This window comes from Ahaetulla prasina, chromosome 3 (assembly GCF_028640845.1).
Source record: "Ahaetulla prasina isolate Xishuangbanna chromosome 3, ASM2864084v1, whole genome shotgun sequence".
NCBI classification, from domain to species: Eukaryota; Metazoa; Chordata; class Lepidosauria; order Squamata; family Colubridae; genus Ahaetulla; species Ahaetulla prasina.
Genome location: NC_080541.1, coordinates 72,520,470 through 72,536,742, shown reverse-complemented (window position 1 = coordinate 72,536,742; position 16,273 = coordinate 72,520,470). Strand labels below are relative to the sequence as shown.

Here is a 16,273-nt window from a genome sequence, read left to right as displayed (position 1 = left end):
TGCCATAAACTTAATAGGGGAGGAGTCTCCGCTTTAATGCCTCCGTCCTCAAGGCAATCGCAAGCAGTTCAGATCGCTAGCCAATACGGCTTCAGGCGCGATAAATTCAAAACGAAAATAATTTTATGGTTGGGGTCACCACATCGTGGGGAATTGTATTAAAGGGGTCGCCACATCGTGGGGAATTGTATTAAAGGGGTCGCCACATCGTGGGGAATTGTATTAAAGGGGTCACAGCACTATAAAGGTTGAGAACCACTGTCTTAGACCAACTCAGATAGAACAACAGTGGAAAGTGGTCACTGGCCGTTTGATTCTTGATAGGAAACCATCTATAAACTGAATTCTGTTACAGGCAGTAATAGAAATCCATTAGAAAGACTTTAACGAAGCAACGAGAATCTTGAACTGATGAAAATACTGAACTATTTTTCCAGCTGAACTACAGTTTCAGTCATTAATCCAAACTGTGCAGAATAATGTCATGCATTTCCTAACAGTAACAAAATGACACCTGGGGTTTTTTTGGTTGTTAATTCACATCATTCCTGAAAGACTTTACTTTAAAAAAAGAAAAGAAAAAGACAAAAAGAAACTAGAACAACAACTAAAAAGGCCAAGAACAGTAAATTACTAATCAGAAGCCTCTTTATCTCATGTAGGAAAATATTATTTATATATTGACTTTTTAAAAACTTTGATGTTATAAAAAAGATAATCACTTATTCACAAAGGTACCAATAATGTGATACTCACATCAAACATTTTAATTTTACTGCAGTAATATCCTACTTCACATCTCCTTATAGCAGCTTTTCCCAATCAAAATATCCTCCACAAGCTGTGGACTTCAACTTCTCAATGCTGGCTATGCTGCTTGAAATATTTTGGGAAGTACAACTAATCTACCTATGCCCAGACCTATCTAAGTTGGAATCCTATCATCCCAATTACATAAAGAATATTACCTACACTTTGGCTCTCAAGATCCAATGAATCTACAACAAATATAGAAAAAGAACCAATAAAAATATCTTTAGCATAGAACATCTGCTGCACATATCATTGAAAAATTTATCACACAACCATAACCAAAGCATTCATTTAAAAAAAAGAGGAATCAGTCAACAACAACAACAACAAATCTACTGTTCATATCACTTAAATGCCATCTGGCAATCAGCAAGTGAATCATTTTTAGCCAAATCTAATTAAAAACAATCTATAATTTTTTGTATAACGTTCTGCCAACCTTTACATCTGTGCAGATTACCAGTGACACTAGTACTTAAACTATCTTAAATTATAAATGTATAGCCTGTGCTTAAAGCCTGCTACCTTCCAAAGTAGTACAATTGGCAGAACTTATTACATCAAATAAAAATCCCCTGCATAATTTACATGCCAGAAATGTCATCTTCCATATGTAGAAAATACACGAACAGACTACAGACACATTTTAGGAGCCATACATCTGCAATCTTCAATTAAGAAAAAATGAAAGTCAATTGCAAATCATTTCTATTCAGGTAATCATAGACAGTCTGAATTGTTGATCCTGACACTAGTGATACTATTACTATCTGATTTTAAAACACTGTAAACACATAAAAATGTCTTAATACCACTGGTTTCAAAAGCCTGGTCAATACTTAATAAACTTCATCTAAAACAGGGGTGTCTAAACTTGGCAACTTGAGCACCTGTGGACTTTAACTGACTGGGGAATTCTGGGAGTTGAAGTCCATAAATCTTAAACAAGGGGCAACTGGACTTTCTGGTTTTTCTTTGAAGATGTTTCACTTCTCATCCAAGAAGCTTCTTTAGGCTTTGGTTGGATGGTGGGGAATGGAAAGATTTATATTCCTTTCAGACAGCTGGTCATTTGCATTCTTTTAGTGAGTTGTTAAGGCCACCTGGAGGTTCATCTGTGTCATCAGAGTCACCTGAGTGGTGCAAATAGCTGTGGAGCCTTTCTGGAACTGTTGAAAGGACTGTGCTGTAGATTGGAGATAGAAGATGTCGTATTCGTCCCCCTCTGTTGAGAGAGGGCTGTTTAATTTTGACATAGATGGCCTCTGACCCTTCTTTTAAAGCAGCGGTCCTCTCTGTCTAAAATGTGGACTTTGCTGTCTTCAAAAGAGTGGCATTTGTCTTTTAAATGCAGATGGACTGCTGAATCGAGTCCTGATTGATTTGTTCTCCTATGTTGTGCCATGTGTTTATGAAGTGGTTGTTTTGTTTCCCCAATGTACAGATCAGCACATGGCTCACTGCATTGTACTGCTTATACCACGTTGCTCAGTAATTTTTGTAAGATTATTCTCCTGCCGCCTGACAGCAAATTTTGCTGACCTAGAAATTTTAAAGAATTTGTTCAACTTTGCATGAATGTTTTAAGTTAAATCTGGCCAGTAGGTTAATAGTAAAAATGGAGATGGTTATTACAACAAAGGGAATAAAGCACACTGTATTGCAGTTTCATTATTTTTCTCTAATTCAGCTTACTCACCCTGAAACTTCCAGATATGCTTTATCTACATCTTGTTGCAGTTCCCAGTCCACCTACATGGGAATTAAGTGAGGTACAATCCAATGAATCTGGAAGTATCAATTGGAAAGGCTGCCCTACTTTAGGCTACCCAAAATGTGCTGGTTTAGAAAATGAAATATAGTGGGTGGAGGCAGGATGCGAAAAAGTCTCTTAAATGTCATCACTAGAGAACTATCACTGCAAATAGTCAAGAGATAATTATAGTTACAAAACAGGAAGTCGAGCCCAATGCTGACAAAATTGACTTCTGATCACTATTTTCAGAAGCATCCTCAGAATCACGATGACTTTCTTTCTGCAGTGCACAGTTACCTCTAAAAATTGAAAGGTCAGGTTCAGCTTTATAAATGAAATCCCCTTTTACTTTTGCATGCCCACACATGCTAAATGTAGTTGAAATTTCAGTTTCACAAAGGATGACATGATTATTTATGCTTTTGGAGAGGGATTGTTATTAGCTGAAGTTCAAATGTATGGTTGCATATCGTTTTATATTTTCTAAGGGTGAAAATCTCAGTGGGAAACTAGATCATCTGAACAACAAAATGCTAAATCTAAACAGTCTTTCAGTATTTTTCTACTGAATCAGTGTCAGTAGGCTGTATCAGGCCAAATAGGTGCTGAGGTCCTTCTTCAGGTCCTCTGAAATAATATATCATTATGCAGAACAGGGGGATTCAATGGTTGAAATACAGCTCAATCATGATAGTGATTGAATGACCTTCAGGTGTTACCATCTCTGTGATTCAGCAACTATCCTCCATTCTCCTTTGAACCTACAATAAAGGTAATTGAGCCTTTGGGAATAGTTTTATAAAAAAAATAAACGAAACCTTTAATTCTAAATATATAAATATGAAATAGATTGGGACTTATTCTCAATATTATGATTAAATGGTACTTTTTCAAAAGGCAACTGGACTTTGTTTTCCTTTGAAGACGTTTTGCTTTTCTTCCAAGAACCTTCTTCAGGTCTGACTGAATGGTGGAGGATGGAAGAACTGAAGTCAGAACTGAAGAACTTTCCTTGAACGTCTTCAAGGAAAAACAAAATCCAGTTGCCTTTTGAAAAAGCACCTTTGGGACAGCCATGACTTGGATGACAGAGAATCTCCACAGACATTGTGATTAAATGGGATCATATGGAGAAAAGAAAGTAGGAACAAGCCAGGTGAGAAAATTACACACACACACATACAGCAAGGGAAATTGTTTCTAGTTGTGTCTATTTATTGGCATTCACACATCCCATTTGTATATCAATACTGTATATGACTAGTTGAGATAGCCTAAACTCAAGACTGTACCTCAAAAATTCAGATGGGCAGCTTCTTGCTTCGTTTTTAACATGGCTTTTGCTAATCTCCAAGAGATCTTTGATGTTTTAATTGTAATAATTGTAACTTTGTTCTTTAGTATAAAACTGTTATAACATTTGCTGTATCTTGGGTCAATTGCTTTGATGCTTTATGGGTCACTTTATGAATTTTTATAACCATCATTGAGGTGGTCTGGTGATAAATAGTATAATGCTGGCATAAGACCAGAATATGAAATGGAAGAATGAGACTCTCAGTATTTAGTAAAAATGGATACTGACAGACAAGATTACAAACAACTTAAAAAGAAAGTATTGTTATCTGGAAAAATATATTTGGCACTCTTCTCACTGTCAATCATGTGGCTGGCACAGGGTTTAAAGCAGAATGAGTGGTTTTACTTGGCTTTAAATATGAGTTTTAAAACAGATGTTGGTTGCAAGATGTTTTAAAAAATCAGGAACCAACCTACCTTCACATTCGTGAAGTTTTAAAAGTGAATGATCTAGTGTGACTCATTATTATAGTAGCAATTTATCAAAATGATTGGTATTAAAATCAAGCATTAAGAAGGGATACTGTTGCCTGTTCTTCTAGCCAGTCTGGAGAAAATAACTTTGTAGTTCTACTCTCTAGCTCTTCAACCAGGTCTACAGATGTGGGACTGAATCTACTCTTTGTCATATTGAAATCAATCCCAGCAGAGTAATGGCAAGGGAGAGGTATTAACACCATGATGAAAGGAGCATCCCCCCTCCCCCGGGCTTCCCAAAGCTGTAAATCAGCTTTGCTAAACTATCTCTCTAAAAGTGTGGTATAAACTCTGAGAATTCCTCACCACACTGGCCAACAATCATCCCAACAGGGAATTCTGTGATAAAGAAGTCCAACAGCACATCTGGAAGGGACTATATTTGTGGTTTAGGCATAGATCAACGGAAAGGAGTGATCTACATTTTATGGGTAAACAGCAAAGGAAGAATTCATACTGTTCCTCCAGAAAACAGAGGTGTTGAGTGGAAAAAATATTTTAAAAAGCTCACTAGATTTCAGAATAAAGTCTTGGTGTCTCAGTATTATACTATAGATTTTTTTTCAACAGAACAGTGCTTCAAAGTTAGGGGTCCCCAACCCCTGGGTCACGGCTCACTACCAGGCTGCAGCAGCCTGTTTCAAACTTCTTGGATGAGAAGCAAAACCAGGGGTGAAATGTAAAATTTGTTACTACCAATTCTGTGGGCATGGCTTGGTGGTGGTGGTAATGTGACTGGGTGGGCGTCGCCAATTTTTTTTTTTTTTTACTTTTAAAAGCATTTTTTCTACAACCTCTTTGGCTGAAAAAAAAACACCTCTTTGGCTGAAGAGGTTGTAAAAAAATGCTTTTAAAAGCCTCTGGTGATCCCAGCTGAGCTGCGCAATCATCAGAGGCTTTTTAAAAAAACTTTTAAAGGCATTTTTTCGGCTGAAGAAAAAATGCTTTTAAAAGTAAAAAAAATATCCTCTGATGATTTCACAGCTTAGCTGGGCATTGGGAGGGAGGGCAGGGATTTTTGCTACCGGTTCTCCGAACCACCCGCCGCCATCACTACTGGATCGGGTGATCCAGTCCGAACCGGGAGCATTTCACCCCTGAGCGAAACGCCTTCAAAGAAAAACCAGGAAGTCCAGTTGCCTCTTGAAAAAAGCATCTTTGGGACAACCATGACCTGGATGACTGAGAATCTCCATAGACATTTGGGCAGCTTACAATATGAAAAATCACTTATAACCGTAACTTTCACTAAAGCAGTTTTCTTCTGTCCCGTTGATAAATACACTCGTTTATTTAATATGCTTTTATATAGTAAACTCTTGATTTACTCAAATAGTGGGAAAATTGAGTATCCATTAAAGCACAACATCCAAATAAGATTTCATGCATATGCATTTTATATATTTCATGCATGTGTGAAACTGCAAATGAGGTTGTGATTTGATTTGATTTAATTTTATTCAATTTAGGGTCCACCTGATTCCAAACTGATTCTGAGAGGTGGTATAAAAAAACCAAACAAAATACAAAATACCCATAATACAATAAGATAACAAACAAGTAAAATGGAAAAAGTATTTACACATACCCAGAAGCACAAGAACCCAAGCAGAGACTTTTTAAAAAATTGGCTCATTGGTGCTGCAGAGATCCAGATGCCCACTGGATGGAAGCAGCAACATATCAAAAACTCTAATTCTTTGCTACCATCAAGTGTTGATGTGAAGTTTTGCAGCCCTGATTCTGACAGTCTTGGTACCATATTTTCACAGTGATATACTGGTGCAGCGAACGATAAAGGTTTCTTTCATTTGCAGAATTGAAAGAATAAAGAAAACCTGATATACTGAGAACAAAACTCAGTACAAACATTGTGTGGGATATATGCAAAAACCACTAAGCTATCCTTAAGCCTCAAAATAGTAATTGTTCCACTGTAACTTTTCAGCCAGAATTTGTGGAGCTGGATCGGTATGGTAATTCTTTGGCTAGTACTGTATAATAAACTTTACACTGCATTTTGAATTTCTGCACACATTTGTACACGTATATAAATAAAACTGTATTTATGTTTATATATCACAATATATTTGGGGGAATTAAGATTTATTACTGGGACATCTGTCCTCAAAGCGAAAGGACCTGACTATTGAGTTGCATTCTTTTGCTCCCATCAATGAACTAAGCTTTTGTGTAGGAAAAGCTTACATACAAATGATTTCCAAAAGGTGAAGTTATGTATAGTTTTTATTCTTACTGTTGGTCAAATTTTGCTAATATAACTAACTCCTCTCACACACAAATGTAAGTCTAAAATTCCTGAGAAAGTAATAGAAATTTTATTTTTTTATTTATTGAATTTCTATGCTGCCTGTTTTACTAATACGTGAAAATTACTCAGGTGCTCCTTTCTAACATCAGCTCTTATGATGCAGCTTTTTAAAGATACATATGCCAAACATACGTTCTTTTCCAATACATATTCTATTTCTGTGGACTATTTTTCTGAACTGTGTTCTTTTTTCAATTCTCTCCCTTGCAAAGAAGTGAGAGTTTTTCAAAGGTTTTGACCATGGAAATGTGGGTGTGAGTAGATTTTATTCAATGCTATAGTCCTTGCAATGATGGAAGCTATTCTGACAAATCTCATAAATCTGTTATCTTAAAAATGCACAAAGGGTTTTTAAATGGCTTAAGGCAGGAACAAAAAGAACTGTGCTGCACGAATCACCATGTTTGCGATTCTGTTTAAAATATTGGTGCCTTCGTCCCTGAGACAATGGATTCTGAGTTGTTGCCTAAATAGCTGACAACTTGGTTTGTGGGATAATGACTTAGAATAGCTTTTATTGTAACCAATCATTGAACTCTGGGGACATTTACTTTTATGGTCTCTGCAGCTTTGGGGGAAAATTGAATTGAACTCTTAGACCAGGATCAGTAACCAGCAGCTTATGAGCTGCATACAGCCTCAACTTGAAGTTTGTCTAATTCACTAAATATACTTTAGTTGACTTCTTTTCTCCGTAGGGTGCTGAAAATACTTCCTGCCAATAACTAAAAGACAAAGTTACAAGGCAGCATGTGCATATAACTAATCTCTTTTTTTCTCTCGGCAACATGATTGATTGATGTCTGGGTTTTTTAAGCAGGCATGGGAAAAGTTTGTCTTCTGTATATTTTCAAGTCCCCAAAGTCCCAACTGCCAAGGTTACTAGTCACAGAATAGCAATAGCAATAGCACTTAGACTTATATACCACTTCATAGTGCTTTACAGCCCTCTCTAAGCGGTTTACAGTGTCAGCATATTGCCTCCAACAATCTGGGTCCTCATTTTTACTGATCTCAGAAAGAGGGAGGGCTGAGTCAATCTTGAACCACTCAAAATCGAACTCCTGGAGTGAGCAGTGAACTAGCCTGCAGTACTGCATTGGAGTATTATCAGAATCTTATTTAATGAGACTAACAAATGTTGGTAGATGTATCATGTATGTATCTGCAAGGAGATAGAACTTTTATTAAGTTTTTCAAATATCTACTGCAAAGATGGGGCGGAAACATTTTCCAAGGCTATTCCACAATTTGTACAGAAAGACACTTTTCTTGATTCGATTATGCCACTGAATGCTTGATTTTTATCTTCAGTTTAAAACTTTGCTGCACATTTTAAAATAAAGCACGCAAAAATTTATTTCATGCCACTTAAAATTTATTTATTTCATGCCACTTAAAATTAGAAATAAGTTGTTACCATTAGCAGGAAGATAGGTGAATAATTGGTACTGGCTTCTCTTTCTCTTTCCATTGCAGACATAGAAATTGACTTGGACAGGACTTGTAATTCTCTGATTGCGGAATGGTGGAATCTCAGCAACTAATAAAGTCTAAAAAGAGGATAAAAGTATGTTAAGGGTGAATCACAGTTAAAGAACATTTATATCACAAGACTAAAACAAACAAATGCCCTGGCAGGCACTGAAAAAGGTAAATGACCTGCCTTAAGAACATTGGAACATAAGATTAGCCCACTAATCATTACCATCATTAACATTTCTTGAGGACCTATCCTCCTAAGAAAACTCCTATCAAGCAGTTGACTTGCTGAGACAGGCTAAAGTTGGATCAAATAATCCAACAGGAAAGATCTTCCATGGGAAAAACAAAGAGCCCTTTGCAGACATTAAATTGGGTTGGAAACTCAATATTGAATCCAACCTCCCATCAGACTGAGGACTCTGGAATTCCATGGCCATACTTATGACTGCTAGGGTGCACTTTGCAGATTTTCTGCAACTATCTCCTTTCCTTTTTCTGATGCTTTTTTTCAGAATATAGTATGGGCCTTGTAGAAGACCAAATGTAAGACTTCCATGAGCTTGACAATCCTCATAGAATTTGTGCAGAAAAGTAAAGAAGGTGAACACAGAAAGGATTTAAAGGCTTCCTTCAAATCCGACAGCAATTATGAGCCCTGCGGTAGGCTGTATGCATGGTATGATTGTATGATTGCAACTCCTGCAATGCTCCTCAAAAACTGAAATGGTGCTTCTCTCATCTCTCATTTTTGCTTGATGCTCCAGAACTAGATACCGTTGGGGTCCCTCTTTCATCTTGTCATCTATTTTGATATGCCAGAACCTCGATACATCTGGCTACTCTGGTGGTAACAGTTCTGGTGCTTTCTTGCATGTAATCGTTTAAAAAGGAATGGGGGCAAGTTTAATGTCAACCCACTTATTTTAACCACCCAGAGAATGCCAGCAGGCATGCTGGTTTCTCTACTTGAATCCCCTGCCTCCTCCCACTGTAGATCCAGAGAAGAAGTCAGGATCAGTACCAGCCTCACTGCAGAGATCTGGGAAATAGTAGGCTGTGAGAGCAGTATTATTATTACTATTATTTTAAAAATCCCTTCTCAAGAACAGAAGCACATCAACAGAATGGTGAGGAGGAGCTTTTAGCTTAGTATTTAGATTTTCATAGGATACAAGAAAACTTGCACCTAGTATTTGAAGGCATGCCAGCTCCATCCATTCCAGAAGTTAGTGGCTTGATAGGCTGACCTCCATACATCTTTTTACTATCCTTTTTAAGCCATCCAAATTAACTATTCCAGCCATGATTGTCCTATTCACAATGGTCTTTGCCCTGGCCCTATTTAAAACTTGGCTCTGTTTTCAGAACCAGGTTAGGGTGGGTGATGGATCCCATCTGTATGTTTTATTTTTAAACATGACTCTTGTTTTTTTCCTGAGTTTTGATTTTTAAAATTTTTATTGTACCTTAATCATTGAATTTGTAAGTCACTGAGAATCAGAACAGATTAAGGAGACATCTAAGTTTCATAAATGAATGAATAATTGATTACCATTCCTTTTACAATTATACTTTACATTTAGCTTTATTGTGAGAAAAAATGTAATTAAATGAGCCAAAGACATATGATTAAAAACATTATTTAAATGAGAGTTGCTTGAACTGAAATAGGTATTTTTAACTTCATCTTGACATTTATATATGATTTACATGTAATTAATACGATAATAAGCTAAAGTGAAGAAAATGCACAGATAAATACGTCCAGAGAAGCAGCACAGTATTTTTCAAAAAGCAAAAGAGGCACTTACTGGCTTACACAACTCTTTATCAGTTTTGGCTTCCATTTCCCACACATGATGACCATCTAAAGATAAGGACATGAAAGATCCAAATTAATGTGCTTAGTGCTTTATAAATCACACAAACAGGAGGGAGGGCTTCCCTTTTAAGATATCTTTATTATGCAGACATGATATTCAAGATGAGTTCAGTTTTATAGTGAATAAAGAAATAAACACTCTATCTATTAAAGAAGTTTGAGGCAGGGAAAGGAAGGATTTATCCACTGATTCTGCTTCCACAGCCAAAAACCTGGTTCAGTCCCCAATGCTCTTTGTTTTTGTCTAATTGGACAGAGTTGCCTAATTATGAAAACATTCTATCAAAAGAAGTAGGATCTCTTCCCACTTATGGTAGGTAATCTCACTGCAAAGTAATTATCATCCGCTAGCTTTTAATTTCTTTTTTAAAAAATGTGTATTTTATAAAATATAACATAATGCAGTGGTTTGTTTGATTTTATCTATTCCTATTCATATCAGCGTTCAACTGCAACTGTAGCTTATATTATGTCTAATAGAAAGTTTTTACAGGATGTGGAGCAGGGGTCTCCAAACTTGGCAACTGTAAGACTGGTGGACTTCAATGCCCAGAATTTCCCAGCCAGCATGGCTGTCTGAGGAATTCTGGGAATTCAAGTCCACAAGTCTTAAAGTTGCCAATTTTGAAGATCCCTGATATATAGAAAGGATAAGAGCCAGGTAACATGAAGTGTCTGTGTTGGCTGTACATGAACCCTCAACTGATTCTCTAATGTCAGAAGTTCCACATGAAAGTTATGTTATCATCATAGCTTTTGGGCTAATGATGAAATATCGAAGTTTGGTTGAGGCCAATTATTCTAAAGAGACTTGACCAGTGAAAAGTCTAATGTGTTCTCAGGCTTTTGATATCAATAGAATGCCTTAAAAAAACTAACTGGGTGTAATGCTGAGCAAAAATATATTCCAGCCATGTCCTTTTCTGGCTCAAGACTTAATTCTTAATTCTTTCTTCCCACATTATATTGTGATAACTACATTGTGGATTCAAGCTAGGGGAAGCCAGGTCAAACGCCTACCCAGCCATAAAGATTATAGGATCGTGAATCCACATCTTAATTGATTTCTCTAGGTTATTATGATGATTAAAAATGGGAAAATACTTTTTTGGGCCAAGGTCCCATCAGTAAGGCTGAATGAAAATCCTCTGGGTAGAATAATCTAAATTGATATCCATTTGTCTTTCTGTCACTTTTATAAATGAGCAATATAATGTTTAAGATTTGGTATATTTAATCTATTCTGAAAAGAGGAATTGCTCTGTTTTGTTTTCTAGTTTTCAAGCTGGTAAAGCATATATGGGTGTTTAGGAAAGTACATTTTAAGAATAACAAGTTTTAAAAAAACTTTAAAGTGGGGATGATACTGAGTGTGTTTTGGCAATCGGAAAGAAGCAAGCATTACTGCTGCTGTATTACGAAATTCCTCTGAGAATCTCCAGACTTTCTCTATTACAGAAAAGGAGCGGGGAAATAAATTACTTAATAAGAATAAATTTCATTTAACATAAGCAGAGTAAATCAGTTATGGTGCTTTGAGTCAGTTGGTGCCTATATGGACAGTTCCATGCAGTTTCTTGGCAACATTTCTGAAATGGTTTGCCAGTACTTTCTGTGACTAGGAGACAATGGCTGGCCAGAAATCATCCAGCTGTTTTTCATGCCTAAAGAGGATTAGATCTCACTATCTCCCACTCCTAATCCAGGGCCTTTAATTGCAAAAGTTAAGAGAGAGGAGGAGAGGGGAGGAGAGGAGAGGGGACGGGAGAGGAAAGGAAAGGAAAGGAAAGGAAAGGAAAATCAGACAATTCCTCATGTTACGTCTGGTGAACCAAAAGGGAAATCTCTACACCCACAGACTGGGATCCACTCCAAGAGAGAAATCCTAGATCATTACACCAACAATTCTACAGTAAACATGTTTTGTAAATGTATATGGATCAACCTGTTTATTTTTAAGAAAAGACACAGGAATGGATGAAATAATTTTTAGGAGTCTCAAAATGCTAAAAAGACTTTCTTATTCTGGGGAAAAGAAGTTTTATGTCAGTACAGTATTTGCCAGTTATCCTATCCAAGTATGGAAGATGCCGTCTCTTGTCAGACTGTGCTAGAAAAGTGAGGAGTGATACGCCACAAAAGTTTCCATTGTAAAGCTGCCACATCTGCATCAGCCTGGCTGACTCACAGCAGAAGGCAACTCCCTGCCTGGCTAAAATCCAACGAAAGTACACTAGAGCAATTTATACCTTTCCAAAATGCAAATAATTCAAATTACAGACATAACATAAAGTTAAAACAGACACATTTCAGGCATTCCCTGTTTGAACTGAACTTACTGAAGGGTTTCTTCCAAATGTTGCTTATTATATATGTAGAAAATGCCAATAAGGCAAAAAGTAGCAAATCTTCCATCTCTCCTCATCACCTATTTCACCCCCTCAAAAACAACAAAAAAACAACAAAAAAACAACAACAACAACAACCCCTGCAAGCAGGTTGGGGCGAAGAGAGAGAGAGAAAAAAATCCTGATTTTTGTGAGTCCTGTTTGTTTTATTTTCCGTATGGTTGGAGCAAAAGATTTAATTCTTCAAAATCTGATGCACGGTAATTTTAGGCTACGTTGTTAATTTAAGATTGGGGTCTAGAGAAGTTGAAATAGCCAATGCACAACTTATTTCCAAACACACGCATGTTAGCAAAATAAGATACCTTTTAAAAAGAAAAAAAAAAGGATCCTTGCCTATTGTTTGTGTCTAACTGCTCAAATTAATGCCAGATTCTGCACAGGCGATTCAGTCCTAAGCTTACGTCCATCCAGGGAACAGAGATCCAGTCCTGACACTTCTGAAGCTGTTCATTAGCTTCTTCTCTTACCTAAGGGAAACAGGCTAACTAAACAGAGGCACAGCCTTCCTGTTTATACAGCTGAAGGCAAGGTGGGGGAAAATCCCAGAACAAGTTAAATTCACAAATATAAACTGAAGCTTTCCCTTCATTTTAACAGGGTCTGAAATACAATTAATTAGAGAGATTAAGAGTGGCTTCTCACATTCACTTCCTGTGTTGAAGTTTTTTTCTTCTTCTAAGTGGGCTTTGTTTGCACCATACAAATCCAAAGGGCTTAACAGAGGGTGTTTTTCTAAAATTCTGGAGTGGCTTTCATTTTGGCAGCCTACCAGAAAAAGCCGTAATTAACTCCTTCAAACATGCGCTTCAGTGCGTTGCTGAGAAGTGTTCTGGCTCGTGTGCGTGTGTCCTCACATCTAATAGGAACCGTTTCCCGGAAAAACCAAACGCCAACACAATTTTTCTCATTAGGATGCAGATAAAAATATTCCTGTAGGACAGAAGTGTCTCAGTCAACATTCAGGGATATGGGCTGTTTTTCACGCAAGTGTGTGTGTGTGTGTGTGTGGGGATTCTTGGCACTGAGAATAGTGGCAGGGAGTTTTGTACCCCTATTTCATTACTTCGTAGGCTGGTTTTGAATGGCTAAAAATAAAAGCAAAGTTCCAGAATGGAATGTCTCAGCTCTGAAATAGGTCTTTGTAATTCACTCTGTATCCACCATTCTCTGCAGAGTTAAAAAGGAAACTCGGCAGAAGTAAAAAAAAAAAAATCTAAAATCATCAGGGAATTCCCTGCACTGAGTCACAGAAACGGCTTCCCCACCACACCCATTGAGAAGATTTCCACATAAAAAGCCACTGGAGGCTTGTTCTAACACAGCAGCAAAAGAACTAAAAGGTGTTTTGTGAATCTCTCGTCATCCTGGTTACTTCTAGGCAGCATTTCTACTAGGGGGTATTCCATTCAGTACTTTTTTCTTCATATTAATTAAAATCTCAATAGTAATATGGGAGAAATTTAACTAGAAATAGTTGAATTCTTAATGAATGATTAGGCTTCACTTATACCTCAGCCTATTTAGTGTGCTGCATGATAAAACTGCATGATTTCCATCTCGTATGTTTAATGGTTATATCTAAGGCTAAGCCACAACTCAGAAAAGTCTCTCCCTAGGAACAAGCTTGGAACTGAAACCCAGATAGCTAGGTAATGCTCTCAGAATTGCAATATCTGGTTTTCTTTTCTCCAGGGTGCAAGTGCAAGAATTTCATGCAATGTGTGAGTAGCTTTTGACTTTAAATAGAATTACAGAATCAAATGCACTTTTGAAATCTATCTGGGTATTTAGTTTGGCTGGAAGGATGATTCAGTGCACGTATATCTTCCCTAAGGAGTCGACTATGTTCAGATAGACAAAGCTGCTTAATTCAACAAGGGGGTACATATGCCAACCTTCATCAACCTGATGTCCCACACCTTCAGATATGTGTTGAATGATATTACCCATGACTTGGCTCGCATTTATGAAAGTCATAATCCAATATACGGTAAGAAACCTAGAGTGGGTATATCTGACTTAAGTGATTTTATGCTAATGCTACCAAGAATGTCATGCTACATAAACTTTATATTTTATGTCCCAAAGATGCTTTTTCCCCAAAAGGCAACTAGACTTTCTTGCCTCCCCCCTCCCCCCAAAAATGTTTTGCTTCTCATCCAAGTATTTTCTTCAGTTCTTTAGTTCTTTACTTCTCATGTTTTCAAAGGAAAAAACCCCAGGAAGGACCAGCTGCCTTTTAGAAAAGCACCTTTGGAAAATCCATGATCTGCATGATTGGGAATTTCTACAGACATTTATATTTTTATATTTAATCCTGTTTATATGTGATTCAGCAACCCGGTTTCTGATGTATTTTAAATATTGCATCAATAGCATTGCATTTAATCAGCCTCCAATAGAAGAACTAATTTGCCTACAAATGTTTCTCTTATTTAATTGGAACTGAGATTTGAATTCTGCTCTTGCACATCTAATTCTCATGCAACAGAGCACATGTTCCAAAGTCATTTTAAAATGATTGTGGGTAAGTTATTAGGCTTCACAGGCCACAAAGACTTTGCACGCAAAGCTTGTTTAATTAGTATCAACAGTGAAGAAAAAACAACTTATCAGTACTTTTGAATTTATAAATCAGTGTTGGCAATATGAGAAGCTAGGAAGAAGCCAATCACAGTAATGGGATGATCATTAACCACACCTTTATTGGCAGCTGCCACACATATTCTTCCATCCCCACAGTATCAGTTAGCAACCCCATCAAATTTGCCACAGGCAGTGATAGCCATTCTTAATCTTTCATGTACAGCTATGTCTGGATTCTGCCCAGCACTGCTTTAGCACCACAGATCACAGCTGTACATGTGTGAAAAGCTGCCTATGTGCCTTTTAAAAACTGGCAGCTTCTTTCCAAGGCTCTTGGCCTTACCTGGCTTCTAAATGGCAGCTGCCTCTTTTTAACTCCTCAGATCTCACTTCTTAATGAGCTGTAGTCTTGTGATTAAATCCTAAAGGAAAGGCCAGTGCTCAAGTGAGATGACAGGAAATCAAGCTTAAAGCCATGACAACAGGTGTGTGTGATACCTGTGCTTGGAGACACCGTAAATTCTCAAGAGATAAAAATGGCTAAATCAGCAGCTTCCTTGAACAAAATAAGTTTGCAAAGCAACAGCAGAAAATAGCACCACCATATAAGAGGATAACAATGGCCATGCAGAGTAGGAGTTCTCAGAAGAATTTGGAAGGGATTAAGTGGGGGAAGGTTTAGGTAATTCTTTACCTAAGGCTTTCTGGTTGAAATTGCCTTCATCTAGCACAAATAGCAACTACAGTTTGTCTGCCTTCTCTCTTAACACCCATGTTATTTGAAACCTCAGAATTTCTAGACCCAAGATGATGAACTTATGCCTGAAGTGGTACGTGGAGCCATGTCATCTGGCACCCGTGGCGGTGCCTGTTCCTCTTCTGGGTTTCTGGCATGCATGTGCACGCGACAAATCAGCTAGCCTTTGTGCTTGTGTCAGTGGTGGAAACCGGAAGAGCTGGTCTTCCATTTTCCGGCGTGAGCATGTGCGCTGACCAGCTGATCAGCGTGTGTGCATGCGCGAAGTGCTCCCTTTTTGGCACTCGGTGCCAAAAAGGTTCCCCATCACTGTTCGAGACTATCCTCATGTGGTTATGCTGAAGAAAGATCATGGACCCCGAAGCTCTGGTTGCAAGATCAAACTCAGTTTATGTACAGCTAAATTACTTGATGC

The 16,273-nt window shown here is 37.5% G+C and overlaps 1 protein-coding gene across 5 annotated transcripts in view; it reads right to left on the bottom strand.

The window, feature by feature from the left end:
- The window catches only part of NFATC1 (nuclear factor of activated T cells 1), a 138,174-nt gene that overhangs the window by 39,439 nt on the left and 82,462 nt on the right, over nucleotides 1-16,273 (bottom strand). For all 5 annotated transcript variants that reach the window (XM_058175265.1, XM_058175264.1, XM_058175263.1 and 2 more), the window contains 2 exons: nucleotides 10,034-10,089; nucleotides 8,158-8,290 (listed from right to left, as the gene is read on the bottom strand). In XM_058175265.1, the coding sequence (XP_058031248.1) occupies nucleotides 8,158-8,290; nucleotides 10,034-10,089 (189 nt within the window). The remainder of the gene's footprint in view (nucleotides 1-8,157; nucleotides 8,291-10,033; nucleotides 10,090-16,273) is intronic.